Source organism: Brachyistius frenatus, unplaced genomic scaffold, assembly GCF_029030835.1.
Source record: "Brachyistius frenatus isolate BFR_SWC_R1_liver_20210118 unplaced genomic scaffold, ASM2903083v1 Contig_52, whole genome shotgun sequence".
NCBI classification, from domain to species: domain Eukaryota; kingdom Metazoa; phylum Chordata; class Actinopteri; family Embiotocidae; genus Brachyistius; species Brachyistius frenatus.
This window is the reverse complement of record NW_027210651.1, coordinates 2,494,949-2,514,946: the sequence shown is the minus strand read 5'-3', so window position 1 is coordinate 2,514,946 and position 19,998 is coordinate 2,494,949. Positions and strand designations below refer to the sequence as shown.

Sequence of the window (19,998 nt, the reverse complement as noted above, 5' to 3'; positions counted from 1 at the left end):
CTAATTGGGTGACTACAACAGTAACCACGGAGACAGATGTCGATTATTTTTCTATACTGCTCATTTCAGACGGCAGTGTTTCAGTTGTAACATGTAACACATGATCCAAGTGTAGTAATCTTATCCTGAAAGTATTTTAGGAAGATTTTAGTTCATCAACTAAGCTCACTAGTAGACAGAGCACTTACACTCTTAACTAATTACAGCCCTGAAACCAGATGAATGTCTCATTATTGCCCTCAAATTGAATTAATAGGAAAGGGTTTGAGTTTTGTCAACATTTTGAGTCATGTCCTGTGTTCTGATTAGAGCTGGCTGTGAGCAAATTAACCCAATTTCTCCAATGCTACGCGGATGAGTGTGTTAGATGCTATGTGTGCACGTCAATGTCCACTTCAGGCCCTGATATCGGACTGGTGTACAGTCCTGTTCCCGTCCAACAGTCCACATGGTCCCCATTCCAACTGTACCTCATGGCTGGTCGAGTATTCAAATGTGAACCATATGAGTCTCATTGGTTGGGTAGAGAAGCATCAGAGGTTTGGGATTTAAAGGGCCGTATTAAATATTAATTTCGCCATGCTGAGACCTGCACCAATAAAATGTTAAATTACAGACCAGGCTTTGTAATAATGTGAATGATTTCACAATGAATATGCTTTATAGGACTTCTGAGGATAGCTCTTTGCACACAGTGATTTAGTATGGCGGAAGATACAAGGCTGTATCAGAACACTAGAGACAGCATGTCAGAATACAGTAGGAGTATTATTAAATGCCCTTTAATCCATTTACTGAACTGTCTTTCGCTTTAGTTGATTTAGGGCTTTGTACCACACTTTCATACTTGTATTGCACCCATCGAATTACTCCTATCTATCAAGCATTGAAAAAGGCCTTTTCAGTCAGTACCCCAATTTGATACCGAAGCTACATCCACACAAACTATTTATCTATTATCTAACCATTTTAAATGCATAATTTTTACTACATTTATTCCCACATGGATATAATTACACACTTTCAACTAAGTAAATCTTACATTAGAGCGCTTTATTTCAAACCCGAAATAACAGCGAAGATTGTAATATGTCAGCAAGTGCACTAGAGGGCAGCATGAAAAACACAACACGAAACCACACAAAAGAAAAAACACCAAAAACACACATCCACACGGTTTTCTTCCACCATCCCAACAACGATTTCAGAGCCTTTGTATTTCGCCTCTAAAACCAATGTCTGTTGACATGCGCCTCTCACGCCAAGGTGACAGCAGGCGTCACAAAGACACGTTGCCCTCTCGTGGATCTGGAGGCTTCTCTGTGTGCAGCCGGCTCGCTAGTTTCTACTGATAGCAGCTGAGGCGTTTAGGGAACATCGGTAAATTGTAGCATCTAGTTATAATTTGCATTTGAGGTGTTTCAGGAACATCTGTAAATTGAAGCTACAAAAAAAAAAAACGTTGGCGCCACTCTCCCCCTCTAAAATGTATGAAATCTAAATAGTTGTACTGTAATGTAATTTTCTTAAAAAAGGATTTTCAAAATTGGCACTAAAAAAGTACCATTCAGGAACCAGTATGGAAAATTTGGGTTTCATTTATGGACACATAGTTAAGAGAAATCAAAACAGAAAACTAACTATACTTGAGACTTGAGAGTACGTCCTCTGTAAAACTCGTAAATCTTTCTGCATTTTTCAGAGTATAATAATCTATAAAATATGATGCTGCCACCATTTGCAATCTGAGTGTGAGGTTCACTCACAAATCACTCCTCTGAAGCTGTATTGCATTCTGGTAAGTACAGTACGAATAGACTGACAAAGAGAAAAATGGATGGAGGAAAAGCAACTTACGTCGGCCTTCCTGGCAGGGGTGTAGGGAGTGGATCTGAGAAAGGAGACAGGGAGATTTCTTACTACAGGATAAGCAATATTGTTCCCAGATTTCTGTCCGAGCAAGCTGCCAGCTACAAGAAGGATCCGTTGAGATCAGTGTTGCTATGAGGAACAAAATCTCAAGTAAAAAAAGATAGATAGGAGTTTTTAAGTGCTTTGCTGGCCAGCTTTAGATGCAAAGATGCTTCTGTCATCACTCTAACTCTTCTTACCAAATTTGACAAACAGCACGCCTGTCGTGGACACGATACCCTGCGTGTTGGTGGCCACGCACTGGAAGTAGCCTGTATCAGTAGTGTCCAGGTTGCGGATGCGGAGGCGTGATCCGTATAGCGTGGACCTGTAGGAGACCCGTCGAGGCTCCTGCACCACAGGGGCGTCGTTCTTCAGCCAGCGCACGGTGGGTGGCGGGTTGCCGGACACACGACAGAAAAGCTCAGCTGTATGGCCCAGGGATGTGGTTATGTTGTTCATGGGAGCGTCAAGACGGATGAAGAAAGATCCTGGAACACACAGAGAACATACGTAAGAAGAAAAGGGGAGAATTAGAAAGAGAAGGAGGGCAGAGCGGAGAAAGTTGGGAAAAAAGTTAAAAGACATTTTAAAAGGACGGCACTTGAGAAGAAAATCAGGAGTGAGCAACAAAAAGAGAGAGGAGACATTGTATTACACAAGGCCAAGAATAAAGATATAAATCGAACAACACTTACTGTGCTACATCAGAGCCAGATATTAAATCAAGCATGCTGCTGTATGAATGTGGTAAAACAACTCTGTGTTTTCAGGCACACATATTCACAGCCTGGTTTTGCAAGTTATTTTGTGGTTGCCACCGTCTTGACACCTAATTTTACTTTTCACCATGGCTGTATGATGCCAGAGGGGTTTCCCCGGCTTGTGTATGAGCTTTGAGGCAACATCACCTCTTCTGATTTTGAAGAAGAAAAGAACAAGCTTTAAAGGGACAGGTGTGTCTGTTTCATTAAATATACAAAACAAACAGATCAAGAGTAAGTTACAGTCTTCAGGACAAAATTACAAGATAAAGACAGTCAAGGAGATGACACATTGACATTTTTTTTTATAAATCTTAGAAAACGTATCTACTTGATTTAAACAAGTAAAATCTGCTTTATTGTTCATTTTGGCACCTAGCTGACATTTTCAGACAGACTTCAGACATTTTGACACTATTCTCAAAAGGTAAAGCTACCAGAAATCATTATAATACCCCAGTATGGCCCTGTATTGCATTGGAATATAGAAGTATTGGAAAAGACAAAGAAAAACAACACACAACAAGTGCATGATTATCTCCAGGACCATATTTTTCCTCAAGGTGGTCAGAAAAAAAAAATCTGGAGGGCCACCTAAGAGCTTAATGTGCAGGAAAAACATTGGTGTTAATGTCATGAAAAACCTCTGGAAATTTCGCTCAACCCCAAAGCCCATCTTAGGTATGCAGAAATGCTCCTGGTTACACAAACTTGCCAAAACAAACCAAGGAGGAAAAGCACATACAGGGGAATATCAAATACTATTCAGAGAAACCTGAATATGTGTGAATGGAGAGGTTGATGATTAAAAATAGAGGCTCATTCTTAACTAATGCAAGTACACCCACTCATTTGAACCTTTACTACTGTATGCCATGCAAATTAATTACAGGGAAAGTTATCAAGAATGTTGCTGTAGAGTTGGAGAGTTGTTGGGAAATTAACATCCAACTACCAACAACATTTAAAAAAGCTTCCAGGTCTTGCCCCCTCACAGGAGTTTTTTCAACAACGCCATTTGCTGTCTGCTCCAACGCTGCTCCTTCTTCTCTCCTAATATAATCTCTGTTGTTGAGCACTGCATACATAAGGGGCAGTTAAGTGGAGTACTACTACAGAAAATTACTGTAAGTGGACAGGAATAATTCTAATTCTCAGTTTAAGCTGATTATACACAATCAAGAACATGATTATTAATATAATATTCCATTTCTGGCAATAAATCTCCTTAATCCTAAACAGGGAACCTAGCACACCTCCGCACCGCTGACCAATCACGGTGTGAAGTGTGTGAATGTTACTGCCAGTTTCAGAAAGATACAGAAAGTAACTTTCAAAGTGTGTTTGGCAGGCAAACACTTACACTGTCCTCCCTAGAGCCCCAGGCTTAACACAGCAATGTGGTACTAACAAGTGTGTGACAATATGAAGATACTCCCACCATCGACCACACCACCACTCTCCCCTCACCTCTCCCCCCTTCTCGCCCACTTTTTATCTGTCCTCCTTTCTCCACATGCTTTACACAACTCTCTGTCTTGTTTGTACAATCCTGTCTTTTCACATTTCAGCACTGCAGCCAGACCAAAACCTCCAGCAACTCAATGCTTAAGTCAACTGGAACCATATTCTTATTTTTGGTTATGTCTACTACTAAATAAAAAGATTTATCTTCTACTACAGAAAACTTTCATCCTTTTCCTCTTTCCTATATTTACTCCCCCACTCCATTCCTGATGTGTGAACTTCACTTCAAGACACAAAAACTATATCTCACCAAGGTGTGTGGGGGAGATGCTTTTGCATTACATCATACAGACAGCATGTAGAAGTCACAGGGCTTGCAGTAACCCGTGAACCTTTTTTTGGTTGACTAAATGAAAGAAAATGCTGAGTGCAGCAGTTTCTGCACTTAATTTGTGTCACTTGTTTGTTTTCACAACTTGTTTACTCAGCTGTTTTGCTACTTTGTGTCTTGTTTCACTTTTCAATTGAATTTGTCGAGACTGGTCATGTTAACATTTGTAATCACTTTATAAGTCATGAGACGGCCATAAGAATACTGAGATGGCGGGCGAGATTACATTCCATCGCTATCAAAGTCAATTTCATGCACATCAAGTAACAATATTTTCTCATTTAAACTCCCCCCCTTCTTTGAATTGCCGTGATAGCAGATGTCGATCATAGATTGTCTATAAAAATGGATGTAGTCTTCGGGTCAGGTCTGAAAAGTGCAAAAGGGTCTTCAAGTGCAAAAAAAAGTAAAACTGATCAAACTTGTGATTTTAAGAGGTTTCATAATATGTCTAAGGTTCGACTGGTCAGACGAGCTCTGACAGGCAAATCATAGCAAGAATCCTGATACTTATCACCACTGAAAACCACACTTCAACACCACACTCAAAAAACTACCATACTCAACATGTAGTGCTGAAACTAATCACAGAGGGGTGCAAAGAAAGGTCAAACCTACTGGGTGACACTTTTATCTTTATGAGGCGACATGACAGTTTATCTGTCCCTTCCTCCTTCTGTGTGTGGGTGTGTATTTGCGCTCTGATTTGACTTCCAAACTGTCAACAAGAAATCATGGAGGTCTGTTGGGAATATGCTCCTGTACACTATTATGAATTTAATGAACGCAAATCCTGCCTACATGCTGATGTAACACTTCACCGCCTTAATGTGCCTGTTGGATCTAACTACAGGATCTAAAAACAAAACAAAACAAACTCACTCCAAAAAGATACCAGTGCTCAGCCAGAGGGAAGAAGGTCAAACAGTGAGTCACTTTATCACCGTCTCATTAGTTGAGTTGATGGAAAAGAAAATGGTTTCTGGAGCTGTGTCTCTGCACACTTCATTAGCTGTAGTAATAACTGACAATAAAGCAGTGGGGAGCGGAGTGAGGGGAAAAAAAAAAGAGACAAGACGAGAAGACAACAGAAGTGAAGAGGAGAAATATGTCCTGCCAATGTCTGCAACAAAGCCACTCTGTATGTAATTGTCTCGTGGTGAGTGTTGTGGTATTTGGCACCAGGAGCATGTTGAAACTCAAACCCTTTGCTGCGAACTGTCCCTTTAATGTGGCAAGCGACTAAATGGTGCCCTGTCATCAGCCTCCATTTTCTCGCAGGAGTTTTGTACAATCAAACGCTCACATGCAGGCACACAAATGTAAACACACGCACACCCACACAACCGCAACACACACAAACTATGCATGCTCAGAACAAGACACGTTACACAATACGGTTTCATTTCACCAGCACCACTGTATTTGGGGATATTAGCCTGTATTTAATAACAGACATACAGTAAGGCTGCGTAGGCCAGGCTTCTCTCAGCAAGACACAAGCTCAGAAACCTGAGTGGCCGGCTGCACAGCTAACTAAACATACTCCGTAGATACACTGAGGACTGTAGCACTTCCAGCTATGGCGAAAGGTGAATTTCATTAAAGCTGGGTCACTCTCCAACAGAGAGAGAGGAAAGGAAGTCAGGAGAGTGGAAAAAAAAAATCCATATGAAATGAAACAAAGACACAGAGGAAGACTGAAAGGAACCTTGAGGGAAACCGAGTTCAGAAAACTATCATCACCCCTGATTTCAGCCCAATAATGAGCCGCTTTCAGCGTGATAACTTCCTGCTACTGATGCATACTGATAGAGCCACGCTACCTGAATACTGTCTGTTTGGTCAATCGAAACCATTCACTGCCTGCAGACAAAACAAGTGGTGTAATCACCATCCATCCATCAGATAAGAAACAGATGTTAGTCAGGGGCTGAGCTCACAATGACACACAGATACACTAAGTTTATAAGCTTTTCATATTTTATGTTGTGGAAAAATAAAGCCGTCTCTATGATTTGTTTGGATCGAGTCCTCATTGTATTTGTAATGCTTTAAACATCCTTGATTGGTCACCATAATCATTATGTTCACAATCATATAAACTACTGTCTTTATTCTTCCTGTGTGTTTAACAATGTCTGTTTTTGTGTACACACAATCTGTTGTGGGAAGGATGTTGTGGGAGATTTAGCTTTGCAAGAGACAAATTAAGCAAAACAGACAAAATGAGGGAGCAAAAATAACGGTCAACTTCAATAAAGTCTTAATGCTGAAGATCTTTCAATTTGGGGTATCTTAAGCGGATTAAGCGGATGTTGGCTCTTCAAACCTCGAGAAAACCGAGGAGAGGGGGCGAGATTTGACTGATAACTCTGGGCAGCAGTATTGAGAACATATTCAGAGAACTTTATGGATCTGACTCAGTTGTTTCCACAGTGCTGACAGGAGCATGGTCATTTTAAATGCTTCCACTGTCAGGATCTGATGATTTAAACCTGGGCAGCTCCAGGAGACGTGACTGTTCTCAACACAAAATAAATCTTTATTATAAACTGACGAGTTCTTACTGATCAAAGAAGGCTGGAAATAAACTGGCCAAGTCTATGTGGAAGAACTAAGTAGCCATTAAGGCATTTTCATCTTCTTACAGTATCTCAGACAGACAACTTTCATTCGGATTTAAACTGTACTCTGCAAGTGTAGACGCCATTGGAAGTAATATTCATCAGGGTATTGATTAATCAAGTACAGGATCCCCAGTCTGAAACAGAAACTGGCTAAGATGACCCTGATGTCAGGTGAAATGATTGAAGTGGTGATGGATATAGATCTTAAAAGAATGTGATCAATATCTATACATTGATGTTGGTAAAAAAGCAAGTTTATCTTCAACCTATGACCTTGACAATCAACCCTCACAACAACATTTTAGCAACGAAAATAAGTCTCAGCACAACAAACAACTGAATAAAAAGTCAAAGCAAGTTCTATGGGCTTCTTCAGAGGGCGTTAAGGGTAAACCAAAGACACCTTTAATTCTGAAACAGAATAGTTGAACTGAAGCATGTCTTACAGTATCCATCACGTGTTATCACACCAAACCTACAATCTCTGTCCTGTAATCTGCCCCATGCAGCACATCTGAAAACAACTGTGGGTTCCTGAACACACTTCGTACTTCCCGTATTCTCCTCAAAATGGGATGGGGGTGTCCAAATACGAGGAAATCTGTGCAAGTTGATACTATGGAAGTCAGCACAAAGATCATTTTATGAAAACATGGCACACAGATATACAAAAAAAAAAAAAAATGTGGAGGATTCACTGAAAACTTTTCGCTAAAGAAAGAAGTAAAAGTAGGTCAGTGGAAATTAGACAATTGCAGTGCACCTGTGGCTGTACTGCCGCATGTTGAGTAGATCAATGTGTAATTCGTTCCTTCAATTATCCAATGCAGTGGCTCACACTGGGATGATGGGTGTTGTCTGGGTTGCTGAAGGTGACCGCTCAGAGGATGTGTAATTATTAACACTTCGTTGAATGTAACTTCAACAGCACGTGTGGGGGTTACAGTTCAACGCTGCATGTGTTAATTTGCACCGTGAACATATCATCATGATATGAACTATAACAGATGTGTTCACAGCTATTATAGTTTTGCTGGAGAGAAGTTTGTGAAGAATGAAGTCCTGATCCCTGCTTTCGGTGTGTGTGTGTGTGTGTGTGTGTGTGTGTGTGTGTGTGTGTGTGTGTGTGTGTGTGTGTGTGTGTGTGTGTGTGTGTGTGTGTGTGTGTGTGTGTGTGTGTGTGTGTGTGTATTTACCATCACTAGAGGTGTTCCATGAGGTGGCAGCTAGCACACTGGGGTCTTGGGGAGAGTCAGACCCTGTGAACAAAAGAAACAGAGAGGACTATTAGCATGGGTCTGACTGCTGGCCATTAAAAGAGGTGATGTTCAGCAGGTGGTGAACTTTAATTAGTTCCATTGTTTTTGGGGACTTGAATGAGAAAAAACACAGTGTGAAATGAAATACTTTGTCCAGACCCAGTACAGTGAGAAAAGAACTTCTCAATCAGAGCGGAGTTTTTACATTACCAGCTCAGTGCTAAACACACTTTACTCAGTCAATGTGTGAACAGGAGGTCACTCCAAACAGAAGAAAACAGAACTTCTTGGCCAATGGGGTGCCTCGAAATTTAACAAAAACTTCAGAAATGTTAAATATGCAGTTATTACAGTCAAGTAACTAGGTGAACATCTGAAAGGCTTCCAGTGCTGCTTTATTGATTATAATTTTGAAATATCACAATGTTGCAGACACTTTTCTATCGAAAATCCTTCATACAGCCACATACACACATCACTTCTTCAATGCAAAACAACAGTGGTGATAGCGCTGTACATTTGCTAGTGCAGATCAAAGCTCTGAATGTACAACAGGGAGCCTATCAACGAGCCATGTGGACCTAATGCTCCGTTATTACCAGCTGACGACAGAGCCGCCCTCTGCTTTTCATTACAGGAGAGAGGAGACAGAAAATGGGGCTTCAGCGTGCACCGCTGCCGGTCGTAGGCGATTCCCAACCAACTAAAAGTCAAACACACAGGACTGACAAGGAACCCAAAGCAGTTTTTATCTTCGATGCTTCTCAGAGCGGCACACAACTGACAAACACTCAACTCGTACATTATCGCACAGTTGCAATCAGCTAGAATCATGTGTGTGTGTGTGTGTGTGTGTGTGTGTGTGTGTGTGTGTGTGTGTGTGTGTGTGTGTGTGTGTGTGTGTGTGTGTGTGTGTGTGTGTGTGTGAGAGAGTTTTGGTTCAGCCTGGGATAGTTTAACATGATGAATGAGCAAATGGCTTCCAGCCAACAAAGAACAAGCTCCCCTAGTCACAAACACATACAAAAATGCAAGCATGTGCACTGACACAGCTGTACACAGAGATTTGTCTGCAAACCTCATCTTACATGTAGTGTGTTTATATTTGTTTTACACACTAAAACGGAAAACAACTTTAAAAAAAATGATATAAACATGGTTACTTGTTATGCGTGTTGGATGCAGGGTGACAGTCAGGGAGTACAAGGAGAGAGAAAGTCTGCAGTCAAACAGGACTAGGAGCCCGACAGGGTCATACTAATTGGGTGATAATGTGTTGTTTCACACGTGCCGTCAGGATGGTAACGACTGTGTGGTGGTGCTTGTGAAATGAACTGTGTTAATGAGCAGCCCTTTGGGCCTCTGCACCTGTTGGTGGAGGATTCTGGAGGCTTGGCAACAGGCTCAACAACAGGCTGGCAGCTTTATGGGTTAAAATCAAGATTGAGACTGATATGTGGCAAAGGGTGGAAGTACAGTACGCAATTATTTTATCTCTTTACTAAACCGGTATTTATTTTGTGTTTCACATGCTTTTAAGGTGTGCTGCAGTTTGGGGTTGAAAATAATTTGCTGGTTTGTTCCCAGGGGCTCTGACATGACAGTGCGTTACAGCGAGTCTGGGCCCCAAGGTGAGTCTAAATTTACTTTGTGTTCTGTGCTGATAGACTCCAAGAGGTCCTGAGCTCTGTGGTTTACAAAGGACAGAGGAGATGGGACGTTGCAGCTCACTAGCTTCACTAACACAAAGTTAGCCAAGTGCAGCCGGGTGAGAGTTCAATAGAGAGGGCTGAACATGGGAATAGTGAGGGAAGGGGGAGGAGGGGGACAGATGATGGAAGTTGTACCATGACACAGTTTATAAAAAAAACAATATGAAGGACTACTTTGGAGAAAAGAAAAGATTTATTTCAGCAGCAGAAGTTTGTAATTTTGCTCAGGAGCAAAATGGCATACGATGGTTCAATTGAAATGTTGCGTGCGGATAAGACAATTGACCAGCCTGACTCAGATTCTTTTTAGGTCCAATCAGATTTGACTGTTCAATTTGACTGCCCCCATCTGTGCCCGCAGACTTCACCTGGTGGAGGCCAACAGGGACCCGTGCGGTCCAACACACCCAAGATCCAGATCTTGATGCCGACAAGACCACTCTGTGTTCCTCCCCTCCAGCTCAAATAGACTTGACTTAAGGAATCTCAGTCGACTGACGGGTCTCTGACTGAGGATTTCACTCGTTGACTTTCATGGGTCAGCCAACCAACTAGACTAAGAGACTATCCACTCTTGTCTTTCCATTTCTCTCTCTTCCACTGTATCTCCTCTATTAAGATCACATCTGTTCTCTTTCATGGGGAATATGTGGGATGAATTGCAGAGCAATTCTGAGATTCGCTTTCTAATATTTCTCAGCAACAGAGGGAAGTATGAGGCTCATTTGTTAATAAGGGCATAACACTAGGCACCTTCACAATGCTTGTGTCAGTTTAGATCAGGGGCTCTCACAGTTGGAGTTCTGCCCCATGATTGGACCATGATCCTGATACCGATGGTTAGACCCATGTGTTAACTGGGTCTCTGTATTATTTGAAGCCTTGTCTGTCAATGTGGGGTTAGGGTTAGAGTACTGCGAAGGCACGCGACCAAGTTTTATATAGTTAAGAGAACTTGTTGAGCATGCACAAAACAGATGCACATATGTATAAAACAGTAATCAATAAATTCTCATTAATTTAATGTGGGCATGACAGTTCATTCTCAGCTGTTAAAAACCTTAATCTTAAAGTAATTTTAAGTACCTTCAAAGACAAGCAGTTTAACCTGGAAAACAGAGCTGCGAACACATTTCCGTAGCATGTCAGCAGTGATATGTTAAAACAGTTAAAGCAGTGATCACCCATCAAAACTCCGGATTGCTGACCATCTTTATTGTTGTATCACTTTCCCTGATTTACTGGTATGGCACATTTCTGACAATTGAAATCTTTGGAATCTCTTCATTAAGGCTTGTGGCAAAATATACAGTAAATAATTAACATGAAGATGTCTGTGAGAAGCCCAGACATCAAATCTCCACACAGAAAGTTCCATGAGAGCAGCCTCTGATCCCCATCCAGCTGTATTTGGCTTATGATGATAAAAATCACGCAGGGACATGAGCTTAACCCCTATAAAGCTCTCAGAATTTGGTGTGACTTTACTGTGACGGCAGCATATGGGAATTAGTGCAGAACTTCAAACCCGGGGGCTTGGGAATGAGGGACAGGAAAGAGGTAAAGAAAAGCGAAGAAGAAAAGGGAGACAGAGGGAGCCACAGAGGGTAAAGCTGAACCAAATCAGAAATGTTCAATTTGAGCGGTTATGCGCAGCAACTAATATGCTGTTATATGGTCTGAGGGCCCGTGTTTGGAGCCAGGGTGGTTGGTGTGGTGAGTGAGACTGATGTATGAGCTCTCCCGCTCTGTTATTAGGGCCTCTCCCAAGGTCCTCTTCCATCCCTATTAGCTGGGAAAACTGACCTGACTCAGAGGTTATCTGGACGAATGGCAAATCCACCATTTTCACAGTGCAATATTTCTGTCTTAAAGAGAGGAAAGACACAAATGTGCAGATGAGGAAAATCCAGACATCATAATCATCTCTTTCTCCAATTTGTCTTCATCAGCTCAGTTTCCATCCAGCAAGTCTCTATCTCATCTGTGTGCTCACTCACATTGTCTTTCTATCTTATAAAAGGAGATGCTTCTACTTAACAAATCCTGATTTCCTCTACAAACCACTATCTCCTCCTCCCTTGTGCTTAAAGGAAATCGTTAAAACTTTGAAGTCAACTTCTACTCCCCTCATCTGTGCAATTGTAGACAATAAGAGGAGCGAATCAAGCAGCTAATGCCCCAATGTTGCATGCATATAAACACAGTTAAAGTACCATATAGGATTTGAGCTGCCTTAATGAATTATTAGCGCAATTAGGGTCAAGCTTGGAAAACGAGCAGAAAGTTATAGTCATAGCAAAAGGACATGGATCTGAGGGAATAAAGATGTTTCATGCCAAGAGGAGGATGAGGAAAACGAGTGGTAAAGAGTGAGGACTACAGAGGAGAGGAGAGGAACCGAGATAAATGGAGGGAAGACAACTTGGAAAATGTGAGAGAGCAGAAAAAACAGACAGCAAGAGAGAAAAAGTAAAAACTAAATAAACTGTCAGTGAAGGCACTCGTAAAATGTGCTTTTTAAGAGGTGGGATTCTGTCCCACTGAGCAGAGTGCAGGTTTATATTGGCTGGGTAGTTTATAAACCGTCATTGTGTCAGATGTGAAAAACTGCTAAGCCGGTCATACATGGACCTCTTGGCGACAGCTGACCAGAAGAGACAGAAAATACAGTAAGGTAGGTGGAAAGTTAGTAACTCAAGTGGAGAGATTATTGTTCATTGCACGTGCACATCTTGCACACGTGCAATTATGCAACTTAAAGAAGATAAAACCTGAATCAGGACGTCGGTATGTAAACTTTGGTGTGTCTGTATATATTGTTTGACAGTCGGGGTAATCTCATTAACCTTTCATTTGTATGGGAAGTAGGAAGAAACTTAAGTTGAAACGACATGAAGGTCATCCATTAAAGGGAAAGAAGGGAAATGGACAGTGGAGCGAGAAGAAGGATCATGTTGTGTATCTGTGCGTGTGAGTGTGTGTGTGCTTGTATAGCTGCACCTGCTTGCTAGTGTGCAGGTGTTTGTTCCCAGGCTCAACCGAAGCGTAGAGAGGAATAAAAGCAGGCCCAGTTCAGGGAGTGTTCATCTGAGGACATCATGGACCAAAGAACACATACTAACTCATATACATATACACACACGCACACACACACACACACACACACACACACACACACACACACACACACACACACACACACACACACACACACACACACACACACGCACACGCACACGCACTCCTGCATCGCCTCAGAAAGTTCTGCTTTGTAACCTTATAAGACCACAGACAGAGAGAGAGAGAGAGAGAGAGAGAGAGAGAGAGGGAGGCTGGGGGCTGGAGGGACGGTGTGAACGGGGTAGATGACAGGAGGCTGCATGATAGGAGCCTTTTTGGAACAGAACAATGGACAACAAGAAAGAAGGAGCTCATGTTGCGGCAGACATTTGCTCTGACATGAAAAACACTTGAAAATAGAGTAAGACTATTGTTTCCCTTCCTAAAACCACACAGAGCTGAACAGCTGAAATGTTAATTGAATGCGTGCTACAGGTTTTGGAAAGGTGCACAGCATGTGGGATTACTGTCTGGCCCCACCACAAATTCTCAAAAATCTCATTCTTGATGTGGAAATCATGCTAAAAGTCCAGATTTGTTTAAAATAATATTGACTAAAGTGACAAATTTCTGAGGAAACTCAAATTTTTTATTTAGGTTACTTTCTTAATTCAGTTTGAGGGAGAAAGTAAACCAAGAAGTGAAGGAGACTTCTCCAGTCATAGCTTTGAAAAACTGCATCTTTAAAATAATTCTGCACACTTTTGCTGTGACCAGCAGTGACTTCAATAAGTATAATTCATCAAATTTGGACTCCAAACCACTCTAGAGGCTTCTTCAACTGCTGCAGAGCTACTTTAGAGGAAACCCGAGCACATCATGAAGAAGCTGACACAGATCAGCAAGTTCTGAGAAGATCCCTTCAAACAGCGTGAACCTCACTCTGACAACTGTCACTACCCAGCATTCCTCAGTCCTCTGTGGAACACGCACTGCTGAGTACACCATAATTCAAGGTCATTAAGAGAGATACTGAATCCTTTCAACCTGCTGAAGGTCTTAACCTCTGACCTCTCTGGTTGTGACAAGCAAAACAAGAATTTTCATACAGCCATCAATGGGAATTTTCTGGTTGGTGTTTTAATTTAAACCAGTAGTTTAACATCCTAGATCTCCAGCAGCACGCTGCCAAATCATACGCAACACAAATTATGTCCAGTGGAACACTATACCAGGATCTCAGTTAGCGAACAATAGAGCCAGGCAATAATCTGAGATGGTCCTCTTCCAAAAAAAACAACTCCATTCATCTTTTGTGCAGGCAGCTTATTATGTCCCGCAGTCACAAGCGACCTCTAGTTGTTGCATGAATAATACGACAATCTGGTGTCCCGGAGAAGTGACGCAATTCAAATGACGTCTATATAATGTGTGTTTTCTTATCATGAGGAGGAGGGTTGGCTCACTGGTTAGATACAGCAATGGTCCTGGCTGCAAGAGACCAGTGTTCTCTTCCTGTTTCCAACCACCAGTTGGGAGACATTTTTAACACATTTACTGTTACCGTGACAACGAAGGTTGCATAACTTTAAGTAAGTAGTAACTTCAAGTTATCATTTTAAACCAAAGCATTATCTTTTCCAAACCCCAACCAATACAAATTTAATGCAAATTTAAGAAACAATTATTGCATTTTTGTGGAGCTGAATTATTATATAGTCATGAAATTTTTGCAGTTCTTTTTTTACACGAGCTGATTATCATGAACATGATTTTATGTGACAATTTTGCAGGCATCTGCTCAAGCTATTGTCTGGATTTTCAAATAGTTGTGGCAAATTCAGAGTCTCCAAACCACTAGACTACTACTAGTGCTTGAAATATGGGTGGAAACCTAAATATACAACAGAAACACAAAAAAGTATGTATGTATATGTATGTATGATGGACTGTCGATTAATGTAGAGATTCATAATGCTGTTCCAATTTTTCCGTTCATTGAAGGTAGACACCAATCCAACAGACCTCTTCATTCCCAAGCTGCAGCTCTCTCTGTATCAAGTTTATATGCTGTGAAAATGGATGTCAAGACACTTTGCTCTTAAGGTGATGTCATGCTGTGCTGATGGCTCTGCAGAAGCTTTACCCTCCCACATTTGGCTCTGCTGTCCCTGTTCGGCTCTGCAATGGAAGCCGTGGTGATCTATACGGCCTGGTTAGTCCATTTTGGGTGAGGCTCTCCTCGGCTCCAGTTACCAGCGGTGTAAGCAGACTATTTTGGAATGTGCACGAGCATGTTACCACCTACTGTGCAGCTCATCCGTTTTCACCTGACAGGTCTGGCACAAGTGTGTGTGCAAGTGCTCAGCTTTCTAGAGAACCTGATCGCCTCCGAGCAGATAGGCAGAGCCGTGAGACCTTCACGTAATGTGCAGAGGAAGCCATCTGTCTGTTCATCTGTCTGTGGAATACAGTCATCACACCTGCATGTTAGCGTGTCACTTTGTGCGACTCAGAGCATTGTGCAGAAAAAAAAAGCATTGCATTTAATAATGGGACTATAGATCCGGTTTATGTTTTATGTCTGTGTTGAGATGTCTGTCGTGGGTCATGAGTGGAATGTAAGATTTAAGACCTAAAGTCAGTCCGGCTGTCTGTGTGCGGGACATCAATATAGTCATCTCACCTGGCATTCTGTATGTGACTTTTCTGTAAATAGAAAGTGTGGATGGTGTGAATAAGAAACATGTCATGTTACATCTGCCTGTGCATGTGTGTTAAAGAAGAAACTGTGTGCGAGTGCTCAGGTGCTGCACCCAGAGAAACGCACTCGCTGGCCGGCATTCCCAGATTCCTTTAGGATGACAAATTCCAAAGGAGAGGTCCCAGCGGATGGAATCTGGGAACGCCAGGATAATGCTGCAGGATTTCAAACGTGATTCGGATTTAGACATCATGTGACTACAGTTGAGCTGGGCGCCATTCCAGAACTATTCTTTACGTCTGTCTGCATTTCCTCACTCGCCAGGCTGAATTTCTTCTTGTCTGTGGGATGTATAATGACTGAAAAGTGTTGGCAGGCCAGCTTAAATCAATGAGAGACAGGTGTATTTAGGCCACATACTATTACTGAAACACAGAGCGTGAACATTTCAAGCAAAGAGTGTTTGATTTAAATGACACGTCAAACACAGTGATGGTGTCATTTGGAAAACATTAGCATCATTACAGAGTGCTGCTGGTCTGACTTCTTTCAGGCCATGGTCATGGGTGTTTTCACTGTATGGCACAAATTAATTCAAACACAAAAAAATGCCTACACCACATAGTGATAGACATTTGAGTATTTTTTAAATGCAATTAAAACAAAAATAGTTATTAATCCCGTTATATGTTTTTTAAAGGGGAACTCTTGGGGAGTAGTAGAAAAAAGTTGTATACGAGAAACTTTTTGAGGCTCCTGAGGGAGCTTTATACAGTTGGGTGAAGTGATGTCACTTCAAATCAGCCTTGGTTGGGACTGAAGACTTACAACTTTTGAAAATGAGAAAAAAATCTTGGCTGTGTAATAAGGAAGAAGTGAGTTTACCATCTCTTCTAGAAACTGGTGGCTCAACCATTACTGGCAAAACACACCTGAATCTTTGACGAAACAGTGTCAGTGGGTGTGTTGCTATGTGGCCAATAGGAGCCATGTGTTGTCAAAGAAGAATAAAAAGATATCTGTGCTTATGCAAAGTGAGGTTTATTTTATTTTTTTAAGATCATCTGCAATCCAATTATGTTCTGCTGCAATGCTAAAATTGGAGGAGTAGCCTTCTCTTGCATGAAAAATTCTTGATTCATTTAACTACTGTGGTTTGTGAATTTTCTCGTGACTATTACCGTGCTGCACTGAACTGATTGACCGGATGAGTTAAGCAGCCCACTACTTGCTGGCTTCTGGCTGCGCTGATAAACTGTCCTTTATAATTGTGGGATGCTTCTGGGAAACTGGGTGTGAGACATCATGTCTCCATCAACTCATGACTGAGTCAGCTCCCAGTGCCTGATGCTTTCGGATAGACGCAGCCACAAGAAATCTGACTCCAGGCCAGAAACAAAGTATAGCAGGGACAGAGGAAGGAATTGAAACAGAGATATTAAAAGCACAAGTAGTTGGGGAACACAGAGACAGGAAAGTGAGAGAAAAACATAGAGCGTGCAAAAAAATATTCACTCCAGCAAAAACGTGCTGTGTTATTCTCGGGTTTTCCAGGCCTATATCGGAGACCGTGTCTTGGCTGCCAGGAGTCTGAGGCAAACAGAGGACCTCTGAGCGTTTCCAGCATGCTTCCCTGTCAATCATGCAGATGCTCTACAGGAAGCCTCTCCTTGTTGCAGGTTACGAAAATAAGCTGCAGCATTCTTCCACTTGTTTAGACTAAGGGATAGCCAGCTAATGAGGAAGACAGGAGGATGGAAGAGAGGGGGAAGAAAAGTACAGGATGAAGGAGGTGAGTGGTGGGAAGGAGACGCGAGAGCTCTGTGTCCCCAAAGACACAACTGAAAACAAGCCAGAGAGACAGAGCCACAGTGTCGCCGTCCAAAACACTTTCCACTACAGTCGTAAAATATTTAGAGCCAAGGAACTCAACTGGAGCTTTTCCGCATACCATACCACAATTTGTTTTTATTTCACATACATCTGAGAGTATGAAACAAAAGCCTCAACTGTCCTACAATGTTAGCTGTTCAGTGACAGTAAAAGTAAGTAACAATAACAAAAAACACTGGCATGTCCAAAAATTTACGCAATCAAGTACAAATAATACAAAATATATATATATATATATATTTTTTTTTTAAATGGTTCATGGTGTTTTTGCAAGATTAATAAATACTTAATCTTAAAATGACCTGCCTTATCAAAGAAAAAAAAGTTACGTTTTGCATCACTTTTTTAATTTAGTAAAATATTTACTGAAAATGTAAATTTGTATGTGAATCCTCTAATTTGAATAAAGAGCTGCTAAATAAGGCTTGCTGCTATGTTACCTGATGATTCTACTCAATTCTGGTCACTCAATCATTATAAACTTGAGGCAGTGTCTTAAATATACTATTTGAATGGCTAAAAATATAAGTAAATATCCCAAATATGTTTCTGCTTTTAGAAAGGATATGTGCTCGGTTTAAAAGTCAGACTCCGGCTCTTAAAATCAATCTTTTTCAATCCAATCTAACCTTTTATAACTTCAAAAGTCACCTTGAAATCCAATGTTAGATTTCACAACGACAAGAAACTAAAATACCAAATCAAAAATACATATGTGTGGGAAATTACAAAAAACTTTTGATAGATACCGTGGAGTATTCAGGTGATTCAGGGGCCCATAAGTCTCATTTAATAGCGACGATTTGTCAAAAGGGATTCTTGTTTGATGAAATGTCCTCTGCTGCATTAATATGCCAAGAACCAGATGGAACACAAGTGTGTGTGTGTGTCTGTGTTTAAGTAGACACTATTTTCATGTTAGAGAGACAGACTCCCGGGTTTCTGATTCCCCTTTAGGCCCATCCTGAATGTCAGAGGGATGAAGGATAACGACAAAAGGGAAGACACCTCCTCCGGATCTGTTCAGTTTGGGGGGAAAAAAAAGAAAAAGAGAGAGAGTGCAAGCAAAATGTAAAAAGGGAACAAAGGAGAAAAAGCGAAGGGGAACTGTGAGGCAAATGTAAGTGAAGAAAACTTTACACATAAAATGAAGCCTTTTATCAAGTTTGTTTTTTCATATGTTGTAATTTGCACCAAGAACATTTTATGAAGATGATAATTCATATTGGATGAGACTTTAAGGACGCAGTTCCAAATAAATCCCTCTCTAGGAGGAACCTTGATGTGGTTTTCCATTGGCTGCAACTGTGATTATAAAAACACTTCTCACCCAGCGTCATCCTCGTGGACTGAACAACAGAATTTCTTTGAAAAGTGCAGGGAGTGGAGATGGTTGAAGGATTTAAAAAGCCTGGATTTTTTTTTTTTTTTTTTTTAAGTGGGCAAAATTCTGAGAAGATGCCAAGAATGCCAGAAAGAGAGAGACACAAAATCTACCACAAGAGACAAAGACGATCAGTTACTCTCACATTTCCAAAGCTTGTTGTAATTTCCATCTCATTTAACCAAATGACGGGTGCGGGGGCTGACTAAGCACACCTTGTAAAGCATCCCAGCTCGCTTCTCCAAACACTGTCTCACCTCACCTCCCATAAACCTGTCTCTCTCCAACACACACTTCATAACTGATCCACCACCACCCCAGACGATGGAAAGGAGGATAGGCAGATGGCGGCGCAGAGAGGAAAGAGGTGTTAAAGGAGCACTACAGGCACAAAGATGTCTATTATATTACCTCATTTCCTGTTCAGATCTTGCAGGTTGCAGAGATGAAATCTGTTAGATCCCTCTGAGTGCAGGATCCCACAGCCTGCGACGCACCATATTCCAGCTCCTTTCGTTCATCAGTCTGCCAGACCTTTGAACCTGACCCTTAGCTGTTTTGCTCAGTTTTCACTCTGTCTATTAACAAGTTTATGGTTTATTCATTACTTGTCTTAGCTAGACTTGTTATTTTTAAGATAAACTGTAATTATGTAAAAGGTTATAGGCAAATATGGGGGTTGATTTATGTGCTATGCTCCAAAGTGCCACCATAATTACTGCGGTGGCAGAGTGGAAGTGAACATATTTACACTAATAGCGAAAATAGATTGCGGTTGGCAGTCGTGTCCTCTGACAGATCGAGACGTGTGAATGTAAAA

General features: G+C 41.4%; 1 protein-coding gene across 1 annotated transcript in view; it reads right to left on the bottom strand.

Moving 5' to 3' along the window:
- Positions 1-19,998, bottom strand: part of ror1 (receptor tyrosine kinase-like orphan receptor 1) — a 121,837-nt gene that overhangs the window by 32,989 nt on the left and 68,850 nt on the right. The window contains exons 2-4 of the mRNA XM_069704818.1: positions 8,360-8,422; positions 2,112-2,402; positions 1,858-1,891 (exon numbers count right to left, since the gene is read on the bottom strand). Of these exons, the coding sequence (XP_069560919.1) occupies positions 1,858-1,891; positions 2,112-2,402; positions 8,360-8,422 (388 nt within the window). The remainder of the gene's footprint in view (positions 1-1,857; positions 1,892-2,111; positions 2,403-8,359; positions 8,423-19,998) is intronic.